The sequence below is a fragment of the Pseudonaja textilis genome, chromosome Z, assembly GCF_049901715.1.
Source record: "Pseudonaja textilis isolate UNSWEBS1 chromosome Z, rPseTex1.2, whole genome shotgun sequence".
NCBI classification, from domain to species: domain Eukaryota; kingdom Metazoa; phylum Chordata; class Lepidosauria; order Squamata; family Elapidae; genus Pseudonaja; species Pseudonaja textilis.
Window position 1 is genome coordinate 84,297,935 of NC_142008.1, and position 13,336 is coordinate 84,311,270.

At 35.7% G+C, this 13,336-nt stretch overlaps 2 protein-coding genes and 1 long non-coding RNA gene across 20 annotated transcripts in view; 2 read left to right on the forward strand and 1 right to left on the reverse strand.

Annotated features, from left to right (window-relative positions):
• Nucleotides 1–9,721, forward strand: part of POLR1A (RNA polymerase I subunit A) — a 39,088-nt gene extending 29,367 nt beyond the window's left edge. The window contains exons 29-34 of one of the 2 annotated variants that reach the window (XM_026717302.2): nt 1,667–1,774; nt 4,222–4,482; nt 6,278–6,475; nt 7,403–7,520; nt 8,172–8,336; nt 9,425–9,721. In XM_026717302.2, the coding sequence (XP_026573087.1) occupies nt 1,667–1,774; nt 4,222–4,482; nt 6,278–6,475; nt 7,403–7,520; nt 8,172–8,336; nt 9,425–9,525 (951 nt within the window). In that variant the 3' untranslated portion in view covers nt 9,526–9,721. The remainder of the gene's footprint in view (nt 1–1,666; nt 1,775–4,221; nt 4,483–6,277; nt 6,476–7,402; nt 7,521–8,171; nt 8,337–9,424) is intronic. The other variant, XM_087917327.1, reaches the window with a different exon arrangement.
• On the reverse strand, nt 241–10,112 carry LOC113447241 (uncharacterized). The gene is made up of 3 exons (XR_015740265.1): nt 10,017–10,112; nt 767–859; nt 241–378 (listed from the first exon to the last, which is right to left on the reverse strand). It is a non-coding gene; the product is annotated as an uncharacterized LOC113447241 (long non-coding RNA).
• A 1,126-nt stretch (nt 10,113–11,238) lies between these two features.
• STRADA (STE20 related adaptor alpha) overlaps nt 11,239–13,336 on the forward strand; it is a 32,827-nt gene continuing 30,729 nt past the window's right edge. For 5 of the 17 annotated variants that reach the window (XM_087917338.1, XM_087917349.1, XM_087917337.1 and 2 more), the window contains exons 1-2: nt 11,239–11,338; nt 12,422–12,539. The gene's annotated coding sequence lies outside the window, so the exon portion shown is untranslated. Of the gene's footprint in view, nt 11,339–12,370; nt 12,540–13,336 lie in introns of all 17 variants that reach the window. The other 12 variants (XM_087917339.1, XM_087917350.1, XM_087917346.1 and 9 more) reach the window with 4 other exon arrangements.

A 13,336-nucleotide genomic window follows, 5' to 3' on the forward strand; every position in this document is an offset into this window, starting at 1 on the left:
TCTCTATAAAAGCTGAAGTTTTAGAAGTTTGTTTCTACTATGGTTCCCCCCAAATAAGACCAGGTCTTATATTTTTGGAGGGGCCCAAAAACATATTAGGATTTATTTTCAGGGAAACATGAGCAAAGTGGGCAAGCAAAGAGATGGTGGGATGGATTGACACCTGATTTAATGGAGGCTGCGATTCCGATGTGTGGTAGCAGCAGACAGAGGCACCCAGTGGGGTTGGGGGACAGACAATCCCAACACGCTGCATGGCCTTCTACTCCATTGTGGCTGCAGGCAAACCGAGAGATGGTGGGCCATCTCTCCGACAGCTAATGCTTGGTCAACAATGGGTCAGGCAATGATCCTAATCACACCAGAAAACCAGATTGGCTGAAAAAGAAAAGAACGAAGGTATTGCAATAGCCTAATCAAAGTCCACACCTCAACCCGATTGAAATGCTGTGGTGGAAGAGAGTACCAAAGAGTACACAAAAATGAATGCCCACAAATTTCTATGAACTGAAGCAACGTTGTAAAGAAGAGTGGGCAAAGATTCCTCCCAACAATGTGAGAGACTAATAAAGTCATACAGAAATTTATTAGTTTAAGTTATTATTACTTTAACCATCTCCTAAGGATGGTTCTACAAGCTATAGAATCATAAGGTGTACTTATTGTTTCACATCTGGCTTCTCCATTTTGGTTTTCTTTTTGTAAAATACCATGATGACATGATGTTAATGTCATGTGTTGTTCATCTGAAGTTGTGTTTACTTACTTTTGAGAACTGCTAAGTACCAGGTGATTTTTACTATGTCATAAATAACATAAATCCATAGAATTCAGAGGATGTAGTTTCTTTTTCATATGACTGTAAATGATGAAAAAAATTCATTAGGAAAAAGGGAATACATGATAATAAGGCAATAGTTTCCTACAACACATTTCCAATAACAGATGAATACACTTAAACTTTACTAAATTCATCACATATTATTTGAGTATACGTATATAGAGTATGGAAAGTATTCACTGGAGATTCTTGGAGATTATTGGGCAGGAGTTTCTTCTGATTCCTTATTTTTCAATTTTATAAAATGGGGAAATTAAAGTCAGCCTCTTTTTAGAAATGTATAATTGGGTTGCAAAATCAGGCAAAAGATTCCTCTGAAATTGGGGAAACCGGAAAACCAGAAAATTACATAGTAACTAAATTATCCTCCCTAGCCTTTTAACTTAAATGATTAAAACAGTAATTTTCACCAATTACGCTCCTTTATGAAAAGGAAAATCTTGGGTAATTTTTCCTCCTTCAGGAAATAAAAGGATGAATTAATCTATCCGGGCCTTTCAATTAATCTGATGAATTAAGGGGGGAGACTTTACTAGAAAATGAGGCTTATCATATGCATTACATGAACTCACATGGCTATATTAATTTTGTGTAAACAGCTAATTAAATTATCAAACAATTCAAACCAGTGTTGAGGTCCTATTGCCTATCACATTTCTGTAATAACTAGTGTAGGATGAGGAAAAATGTCATGCTTGCTGAGGAAGTTGGAGCCTTAAGAGAAACTTCCATAATTAATATTTCAGTTAACTAGGGTTACTTTTAAATATACTATAAAAGAAAATACATTATCTAGAAAAAGGATTCCTATTTCTACCAACATAGGATGACAATGAAGCTGAAACTGAAGAAGACAGACTTCCTGATAGTGGAATGACTGAAGGTGATGCTGATGCTACAGATACAAAAAGAAAAGAAAATCAAGAAGATGAGGTAATGATAGATGTTTTTTGTTGTTGTTTTTGATAAACTCCATTAGAAAATCTGTCCATCACAGAAACTTGGAATTAATGTATATTGAATTTGAGTGTAAACAGTATCAAACAATCAACACTTGATTTTAGTAGATAACTAGTAACATGTAGTGATAAAGGTATTTGACTAGGATTGGTAAGTTCCATGTTCAAATCTACCCTAAACTGTGAAAACGTGCTCTGAGTCCAACATATTTCACACTCAGGGCTCTTATAGAAAAGGGAAGGGGTCATGCTATTTAAAGTGTGCATATGCTCCTGGGGAAAGTATGGGATATAAATGTAATTAAGTAATTGAATAAGTGAAAAAGAGTAGATAGGCTGCTCAAACAAAAGAAAAGTCAGAAGCTATTTCTATTTTGAAAAGAATGTCGTCTCTGGGCTGTTTTTTGGGCCATTTTAAGTCCATTTTTTCATGTCAAAATGACATGAAACCACCCCCCAAAAGGTCCAAAAAACAGGCATGCACGCCCCGGCCAGCTGGTCTTTGGTTTTCCGGCGTGTTCCAGTTTGAGCACTCGGTGCCGAAAAGATTCGCCATTGTTCTAGTCCAACCTCCTGCTCAAGCAGGAATCCCTATACCATTCCAGACAAATGTCTGTCCAGTCTGTTCTTAAACCTACAGTGACAGAGCACTCACAATTTCTGGAGGCAAACTGTTCCACTGATTAATTGTTCTCACTGACACTAAATTTCTTCCAAACACTATGTTGGACTTCTCTTTGTTAAGCTTCTACGTGCAACTTCTTGTCTTGCCTTCAGGTGCTTTGGAGATTAGATTGACCCCTCTTTTCCCTGTGACAGTCCCTCAAATATTGGAAGACTGCTAGCATTTTACTCTCAGTCTTTATCTTTATTGGATTAGATGTACCTAGTTCCTGAATCTGTTCAACATATGGTTTAGCTTCCAGCCCCCTAATTATTTTTGTTACTCTTCTTTGCACTTGTCTAGAATCTTAATATCATTTTTGTATCATATTACCAGATCTGGACACAGTATTCCAAGTGTCATCTTACCAGTGCAGTATCCAGCGGTTCTAACACTTCACATGATCTTGATACTCTTACATTAGAATACCAATAGCAATCTGTACATAGAAAGATTCAACTAAACACCACCATATTCTAGAAACTAATGTTCCACCAACAGTAACTAAATGGAAATAGAAAAGAAAGATAAAACTTTTCAAATGGTCTTCATGGTGCTGTATACGAGAAAATCTTAAACTATTTCTGAACTATTTTTTTTTTTGCAAGGGAAGGTAGAAAAACAGTCCAAAAGCAAACTAGAGAAAGCTCTGTAGACAGCTATAGGAAATGTTTGGAACTATTATTTCTTTCAAACAAAGTGGTACAAATTATTGATTAAAAGACTATGCAAGCTTCTGCAAATGCGGTCAGAATGCAGTACTGCAGGCTACTTCTGCTGATTGCCAGCTGCTTCAGTGGTGGGATTCAAAAAAATTTACTACCGGTTCTGTGGGCGTGGCTTGGTAGGTGTGGCAGGGGAGCGAGACTGTAAAGTGTCCAATCAGAGATGGTATTTGCTGTTCTCCGAAATACTCAAATTTTCCACTACCGGTTCTCCAGGACTGGTGCTGAATACCATCTCTGAGCTGCTTGCCATTTGCCAGATCGAATCGCACCAGGTTCAAAGCTGACTCAGCCTTCCATCCTTCAGAGGTCCATAAAATGAGGACCTGATTGTTGGGGTCAATATGCTAACTCTGTAAACCACTTAGAGATGGCTGTAAAAAGCAATGTGAAGTGGTATATAAGTCTAAGTGCTATTGCTATTGTTTGAAGGCATTAACTCTTAAAAACATAGGCTAAATCCTTCATGATCTATAATTATATTAATAATATTGTTGTGACAAAGCATAATAGTCTATCTTAGTACAACTTAATATATCTATAAATGGTAAACAAATTAGCAATAAGCAGTCTTTAATAGCCATGGGAAAAAATGGTTCTCATTTATTGGAGGCCATGTGGTATCTATAAATGGCACATTGGAAGTGTAAAGTTTGCTCACGATCAGTCTAATAGGTAATTTCTAATTCAGTCCTATTTCCTGTACAGTAATAAAATGATATTCCCTGGTAATGTTACTCTAGCTAATTACTAGCATAATTTTCTCTCCCATAGTGTTTAAATATATTTCTTATTTAAGCAAAATATTGCTGAAATCAAAACACTTGGATTTTTTCTTTACATAATTTTTTAAGAAAATCTTTTTATAGATATATATATATAAAATTTATGACATTAGCCTTATTTTTTTTATTAGTCTTATTGTATTTTGGAGGTGGAATCAGGTTTTGAATGGTTTTGAAAGCACCAATGATACTGTTTGCTTTTCCTGTTTAGTGAAACTGAATGTGATTCAGGTATGTTCTTTTGCAGGTTGATTATGAGAGTGAGGATGATCATGAAATGGGTGATGATGACGATATTCCAGATCAGGAAATGGCTGCAACAGATGAAAAAAATCTTGAGGCACTGGAAACACAGGATGAGCTTTATTCTCCTTCCTCTAATCAAAGGGCTCACAGCAAGAGAAAGGGATGGAATGAAATGGCACAGCAGAGAATTAATGCTGTATTGGAAAACCACGATGCTGTAGAAAAATACACATATGACATTGATAATGAACTGTGGTGTGAGGTAAAGTTATTGAAACAGAGAAGAGTGTTGGGTTCCAGAATTAGTTCAGTATTTTTGAATATGCATGTAACTCTTTTTTCCCTGAGAAGATATTTATTCAATTACATTGCATATACATCAACTATAAAATCAGGCACCCATTAAATTTGATCTGCTGACTTTCCAGATTTCGCTGCCTGTAGAATCTGGTAAACAACCTAATATGACACTGTTTAGCAATTTGGTATTCCCCATGTCAGAAGTGCAAGTTGGGATGCTCATCTGATAGAAATAGTTTTGGACAATACACTCTCATTTATAGTGTAGCACACCAGCATGCTACCATATTTGGACACAATCCACCTGAAAATTCCTGTGATCTATTATCCCTGTTTTCAATTTCTGATGTTGTATACAGAAAAAAAAATACAAGTATGCATGTAAAGTGTAAATACATATAAACTAATATATATCACTTATATTTCACATGCTGCAGATGCTATAAAGTTGTTCTTTCAAGACATGTTTTACTCCTGGGAACTGCCCCGTCTAGTTTTCTTGTCAGCATTTTGCTGAAGTTCTTTGCTTCTTCCTAGGCTGAAAAGGAGTAACTGGTTCTTTTAGTAATCACCAGGTTTTGTATTTAAAATGGATTAGAACTCAGTCTCCTAGTTCCTAAGGAGAAAACTGATTCTTTATATCCATGCTTATTTACTTGGCATATCATACATAACTAATACATTAACATTTCATCTACATTGGTATCCATGCTTTTAGATTATATCATAAACTTGCTGGTGATTGATAACTGATAATTGGGATCAATCTTTTGTAAACATTTATTTTTCTTTTCTTGTTTTGGTATTTGATATTGTAATAAGAGACGAAAAGAGAAAGAAAGAGAGAAGCATTTTTTCTCCATTTTTTGTTTTCTTCTTCTCTGGATTTATTCTAAACATTTGAACTACAATCATCATTAATTTGGAAGTTGAAATTTTATAAAGGTAACAAGGATCATGGGGCCTAAAGGCCTGAAACACAATAGGTATTAGTTAAACTATTTTTGGAGGGACGGAGGAGACATTCCTTTAGAATGATGCAAGGAGGTCTGGGTTTATAACTAGCATATCTCTAGCGTATTCATGGCACAATGGCTAGAACTCCCAAGTCTGTCTGTCTGCTATTCTGACCAAAAGTGTCTTATCCTTGGAATTCCTACTCACTGCACCATGGAGGTGACCCTTGTTACTGCAGTTAAGTTGAGGTGACAAGTTTGTGCAGGAACTCTTTTGAGCTGCAAGCCCGAAGTTTTATGGTGCCTAAATCTATTAATATTATTCCAGGTTTTTGTACATTCAACTTTGTACCATGTGTGCAGGTTTGGTGAGTAGTGTGCACACAAACACCTTAGGGAAACTGATTATATCTCAAGTATGGGGATTTCACTATTTCAGTTTTGTCCCTTGTTTCCACATGTCATAACTTCTTCTAGATGCTGCAGACATTACTGGTTTGCAAATTTACTTGCTTTGTGCACTGATGTAACAAGTATTACCGCTTAACTATGGAGCAAAATAATGGTGAAATATCTTCAGATATCAACAAATCTTTATTTTAATAAATTTGATCCAAAGGGGGAAAAAACTCCAGATGACTTGTGAGCTAAAGGAATTGTTTGTTTATTTGTTCATACAAGAATATGTATGCTTGGATTTTTCATATCAGTTTAAGAAGAGGGTTTTGTGATGGTTAGGAGTTTGAACAGCTCTCCCAATGGATGGAAAGATTTTCATAACCAGAAAGTATTGTCTTGTAGGTTTCACTGAAGCTTTCGCTGACAAAGGAGTACTTTGATCTTGCATCACTTGTGACATCTCTGGCAAATTGTGCTGTCATCCAGGAGACAAAGGGAATAACACGATGTCTCTTAAATGAAACCAACAAGAATGGAGAAGTGGTGCTCACTTTGCAAACAGAAGGGATAAATCTTCCTGAGCTCTTCCATTATTCTGATGTATGTAATGAAGTTTTCTGTATTTTCCAGAGTCACAGAGGAAAAATAGCAGAGAAACCCACCATGCACAAGTTATTGCTATTCTCAACCATGTAATGTTTTTTTCACATATTTAAATTTTTTGGCAAAGTTGAAAGATAATTGGCATGAGTTCATAGTTTTGTTATACTGATGTTGATAGCATTTTTATTGATTTCACAAAAAAAACTGAAAAACATTTTCAATGTAATCAATCACAATTGCTACTAATATATTAAATTATGGATTAATGCCAAATATTTTTATTTATTTTTTGCTTTTGGCTTTGAATAGAGCAATAACTGCTATAAAATTTCCTATATATTTTGATATTTAATTTCAGAACTTTAAACTATTTACAAATGGAAGATTTTGATAGTTGAATAGAGTCCCTACAAAAGAGAATATTGGTTTGCAAAAGAAAGATCAATATGCATTAAACAGATTTTCTGTGGTTTTTTTCCTATCTAATTATTACAATTACTTTCCAAGTATTTTTGGAAAATTACTACTATAATTAAAGATTAATTTAAGAAAAGAGTGAATTGAAGCAAATAATTTGCACAACTTTCTGGGAATACACTATACAATTGAGGGATGTTATGAAATATTCACTTCATTTTTACTTCTTTCACTGAATAATTGAATTAAGGCTGTTGATAGAGATGTGGCTGTACTGGGAGGAGCAAGAGAACAAGAAAAATGCATGTGTGAATTTTAGCAGTCTTTTCAAGAACCTTACAGGCTTCATTAGAGAAATGTGTTGTCTGGTTGCATATTGTACTTCTTCAGCTATAATTTTTGTTTGCTAATGTTCAATTCTGTCTTTCCCTCATATTCATAGTTGAGGCAGATCACCTAATTTGTTTCACTATGACTTCCCACACTTGCTATCTTTGTCTCTTTTAGATTTTTGATATGAATAAACTTTATTGCAATGATATCCATGCAATGGCTAACACCTATGGGATTGAAGCTGCTTTGAAAATACTTGAGCGAGAGATTAAAGATGTGTTTGCTGCATATGGTACACCATTTTATATAATTTCAGCTGAATCTAATAGCATATATAAAGCATTGTTTGTAATTTCAGGCTTGAAAGTAATTCATTATACCTAGAATAGTAGTTATTAAATATTTCTTTTATTTGAGTATTATATCACTGTCAAAATATTTGAAGATTGCCACATTTTGATGCCCATTCAAAAATATTTTGTAGTAACTTCACAGACCATAAATTAGGAACTACTGGCCTATATTAAGCTTTTCATTCAGAGGATGTTTTTACAGCACAGATGATGAAGCTACAATCCATATTTATTTCATTAATGTTCAGTATAGTGGCATATTGAATTCCATCTATTATCAGAACAGTATCTTATATTGATCAACAGACAATACATTATCGGATCTAAAAATCTCTCAAATTGTCCATGTTCTATCCCACATGATACTTAGGATGTTGTAATTATACAGCTGACATAAGAGCTTATTAATGCAGACTTCATTCACTTGTCTTAATAATTAAATCTTCAAATTATGTCATTGAGTCAGCAGTATGAACTAACAATATTATTTAATAAACTATTTAATAAAGTTTCATGCTGGATATGGAGGATAGATTTATTGAAGTACCTTGTGCATTCCTTTTAAGAGGCATTGATACTTCTATTGACAGGAATTGTGGTTGATCCTCGACATCTCTCCTTGGTGTCAGACTACATGTGCTTTGAAGGTGTTTACAAACCTTTGAATCGGTATGGAATGCAGTCCAATTCATCCCCCTTGCAACAAATGACTTTTGAGACAAGTTACAAGTTTTTGAAAGAAGCAACTATGTTGGGTAAATACCTCACAATTATTATGAAAATAATAGCTTATATAGTAGGATAAATCTTTGAATTCTTAATTGATGAAATACTCATACTCATATTTTACTTTATTTTCTGAAATTAAAATCATCCAGTTCCAGGCAGCCACAATTGCATAAATTAACAATGTATGCACATTGCTCTTAAAAACAAATAGTGATGGAAGTTTCACATATAGGTAGTTCCTGATTAATGATCATTTGTTCAGTGCTGTTCAAAGTTACAATGGCACTGAATTAGAACATTTACAGTTGATCCTCAAAGTTGTCTATCTCAGCATCCCTGTGGTTTCATGTTTGTGATTTAAATGTTATTGTCTGTTTGTGTGTATATATTTGTTTTCGTAGATTTTCACGGGTACAGGTATGTAGGTCTAGGTGTGTTCGGGTCTTTTCCCATGTAAGATTTAGAGTATCTTGGCAACGTTTCGGCGAGGTCCCACTCGCCATTCTCAGGCTGGTGCTTTCGGCTTTGTGTCAGTGCAGGCAGTTTAACTGCAGTTAAAAGGAAGAAGCAGCTGCAAGCTCACATTACTCCAAGAAGCACAAAGCCGAAGACACAAGCCTGAAGATGACGAATAAGATTTTGTCGAAACATCACCAAGATACTTCCAATTTTACGTGGGAGAAAACCCGAATAACCAAAGATCCACATATATGGTTTTATTGGTTTTGTCCTTATGACACTAAGAATTGCCTTGTGGTGAGATGGGCAGCAATCAAATTTAATAAATAAATATCCGGTTTCACAAAAGAAACAAAAAGAAAAAATTCTACATAAAAATTCTACAAAAGCTTTGTGATCATTATGGAAGCAAGATACATAGGGACAGGTAAACATCTGAAAATATTTTTCAACAAGTTATTTTTAAGAACTGTTTGGTGGGATTAGCAGAAGAAAAATTTTAATCCTTCCATAAGACCAATATGAAATTGTGTATACATATGTACATCCAAAAGTACCACTGAATTAGATTTGAATATAATCCCTTTCAAAATACACTTTTCGCAAAAGTGAGAAACTTTACATCCCCAAATATAACTGCTTTCTTTTCTTCTAGGGTCCCATGATGAACTTCTGTCTCCTTCTGCTTGCCTGGTGGTAGGAAAAGTCGTCAGGGGAGGAACTGGCTTATTTGATCTTAAACAACCGCTAAAATAGATGGGGTTTTTTTACAAAAAAAAAACCTTTAACTTGATTTTATTCTAAAGAATAAATTTGCTGCTATGCATTTTATTTTTTTAGTGTTTGCTGTCTGAAAGTATCATGAATTAACCTTTCTAATTTAATAACTACCTGCATCTTTGGATTTTCAGAGGTTATATTTAATAATAAATATGATGTGTTCATCCTTTAATTCTGGCAAGTGAGTTTATTGAACAGTCTATATAACTTAGTTTTAAAATATTTTTGTGGATCATCTAGTATAAAAAGTATCTTTGTGGTAGCAGCTTCTCTTATCACATTCAACAAATTTACATAAAACAACATAAACTGAATATATACTTAAATGTCCCTAAAATATTGGTGATTCCCAAAGTTTAAAGGAAAAGTCAGTTGAGTTTTTGACATGCTTTTGTGTTGTTTTTGCCTGCTGCCTGTAATCAGAAAACAAATTAGCACTCCATTACATAAATTGTATCAGGACATACCTTTGATACTGGTTAAAGCTGCCTGAAGTAGGATTCTAAAGATTAAGTAACAATTGCTAGAATGAATACAATAGTGTTTTTTTTTTAATAAATCCAATATGGGAAAGATTCTCCCATGATCTGTGACAGACATTAGTGGGAGAGGTCATCTGTCATGGTAGGATGATAGGACTGTGGGAATCAGCAGAGGTTCAGCAGTCTTTCAGGACTTCCCCCTCCATACCGTTTGTCTAACAGAGAAGAGCCACAAAAAAAAAAATTTCTAATTTGAACCCAGTAGAATATTAAATCCTGAAAAATATTCCCTGCGGTTGATTCATCTTCTTAGCTGCCTCCACTTCTTTCCATCCCAGCAAGTGTGATAAGAGCAGGAATTAGTTTACCCTTTGGGAAAGGGAATCCCTTCAGCACACATTCCTGCAGTGCAGTTCCTCTCTCTACTTTCATATAACTGCAAGTTATGTAGAATTTTTGCGGTGAAGCAAAAAGACCTGTGGAAGTTTACTTTGTTTTGGACAGGATGGAAGTATATTGCAGAGTAGGGAAGATAGAGAAAAACGATGCAGCAATATCAGCAATCAATACAATTTTCCATTTAATCACTACATTTCATTTATTTATAACCAACTATATATTATTTTGGACAGGCACTACGCCGAGTTCGTGGTTTAACCTTTGCTTTATTTTACAAACGTCTTGCCTGATGAAAAACTAAATAGATGAACTCAGATTAATTGTTCAAAATATGGACAATGAATGAAAAATGTTCCCATTAAGAAACAAAGACGAAACTATTATCTTTCATACTACATTTCTGTCGTTTGATAGAAACCTACATTAGAGGCCAAAATATATTTTGCTATTTTTGAAGATTTCTCAGAACCGAAAGTCCTACCTTGAAGGTATAGGATGTCGGCTCTACACTTTCCTCTCTCTTTGGCGCCGTCAGCCCGCTTCGGAATTTGTCGAGTTTCTTCTCTTCCCGCCTTCAAAACTGTGATGATTGGCCAAAGGGGACGATGGGTTCCTGGGAAGTGAAGTGACCTCAAAGAATCGCGACCTCCTGCGCGCCACGAAAGATGCGCGCGCAGGCGACTCAGAGCTCTCCAGGTTGCCGTGGGAAACTGAGGAGACGAGATAAGCAGGGCCTCGCGGATACTGCGGAGGCTGAGTTAAAAGAGAGAGACGAGCTCTCGTGATTTTCCTAGTCTCGCGCGATTTCCTTTTCAAACGTATATTTTGTCCCTGTTCCGAGTTGATTTTTTTTTCCTGTGCACGCAGAGTTCCGGAGCTCTTTAGAGGAGGTCCACCGTCCGAGTGAGGTATCTCATATTACCTTAATAGAGTAGTACTTTTACGCGTTTGTATGTTTGTCCGGAGTCATAAAATAGCGCTGGCAGCTATCCTGGATGCTGAAAGCATCTCCAATGGCACTGCTTAATCGAGAATACATCCATTTGCTTGGTTGGGGCAAGAGGGCTTTCCTCGCATCCCAACAACGACCATCTCGAGACGCGGCATTGGCAGCCGGGGTGCCGGGAGCCGTTCTTTTATTTGTCCCTATGGCTGTTAGCTATGACTGGATCGCCCTCCACTAATCGGTCTATTCTTAAAGACATCCGAGGACGCCGCATATGTTTTGTTTTTTATTCTCCTTAAAAACAAAACAGTCCTTAAAGAAACAATCATGTAATCCTGCATTAATTTGTTGTTTGTTTGCTATTATATTATATTTGGCTTGTTGAAAAAATAAAAGTAATGGCTGAGTTCTGTCAGAAAAATAATTTGGAGTTACAACTCGAGCCAGAACTGCGCAAGGATAAATAAAAATGACATCCAGACAACTGTGACGAAAGAAGAAATGTTTATTCCTAAAAGCAAAAAGTTTGCCTTTAGGGGCAGACTGCAGAGAAACTGGATTCAGCAGCAGATTTTTATAAGGAGAGCCTGCCCCGGGTGTCACATTCTAGAGTGAAACTTGAGGGGAGGTAGATATGTTTATTCTTCAGAACATGCAGTTCCTCTGGGAGACCTAATTTAATTAACTGGTTGTATTTGCAGACCTTCTCCTTTGATATGTGGATTAGATCTGGGTAACATATTTGAGGAATTTTGCTAATTTTATTTGATTAACTTAGTTTCAGCTTGACTGTCAGTTATCTAGTGGATTCTCAGATCATTGTGGATTCTGTTAATATTTTAAGGAAAGATGGAAACACTAAACAATAACATATATTTCGATCTAAAAATTCTCACAATCATCTCCTTGTACATATATACGGAGAGTATATATATGTACACTATTAATGGCTGTAGTTTATAACATACCTTTTGTCTATTTGTAACATCATAAGGAAAACATAAGGAACTGCTGGTTGCATCTGCATTACATTTGAATTTCCTAGAGGCTGCTGGAAAGAGAGCTACTTGCAGTGAATTCAGGGGGACTGAGACAAAGTCCAGTGGAGCAAGGTAAGCACCTGGAAGCGGCTAAAAATCTGAAACAGCAGCAGTACATTCTTGGTAAGTGCATCTGTGATTGCAATTCTGTTTTATTTTAGAATGTCTCACTTATTTCAGTGCAATACTTGTGCAACTTGGTACTCTTTGTGGTACTCTTGTCAGATTTGGATATTGTCCTGTTTGTAAACAAATTACAAGCCAACATGGACAGATCGCTTTTCAGATCTGCTTTTCAGGCAGAAATTAGGTGTCCAGCTCAACCATTCTGTTCTATTGAGCTGCCCCACTATAAGCCCCCTCTACCACAAAGATGCTGCAAGATAAGGGCAATATAAACAACCGTGAGATTTGACAAGGTGGGAGCTGTGAATCACAAACACAAAGCTTTCACTTTGTCACTGAATAACAGATACAGTGCCCTTGCTGACCTTATTAGGGATGCTAAAGTGGCAGGTCAAGGTACTTCTAATAACAATAACTTAAATGAGCAGGGGATCATGTCCGAAACGAAGAACTTGTTTTACATAGGGGAAAGTGTTAATCAAGCATTATACATTAGTCATACAATGAGAGCAAGGTATCCAAAAAGAGAACTGACCTTCTGATTGATGATTCAATTGTAAGGCATGTAAATTTAGGAAAGGATACAGAGGTGTTTTTTTAAAAAAACAACTTTTATTCAATTTTTCCGAAACAACATAAAAAAGAGCTATTTTCGGTGTACAGCATAATTCTGAGTCACCACTTTTACAGGCGAATATGACAGTAATTTTTACATTCATTTTTACATTCAATATCCTGTCTTGTCCATTTTTAACTTAATTCTATTATTCTCCATTTCAACTTTTACATAAGAA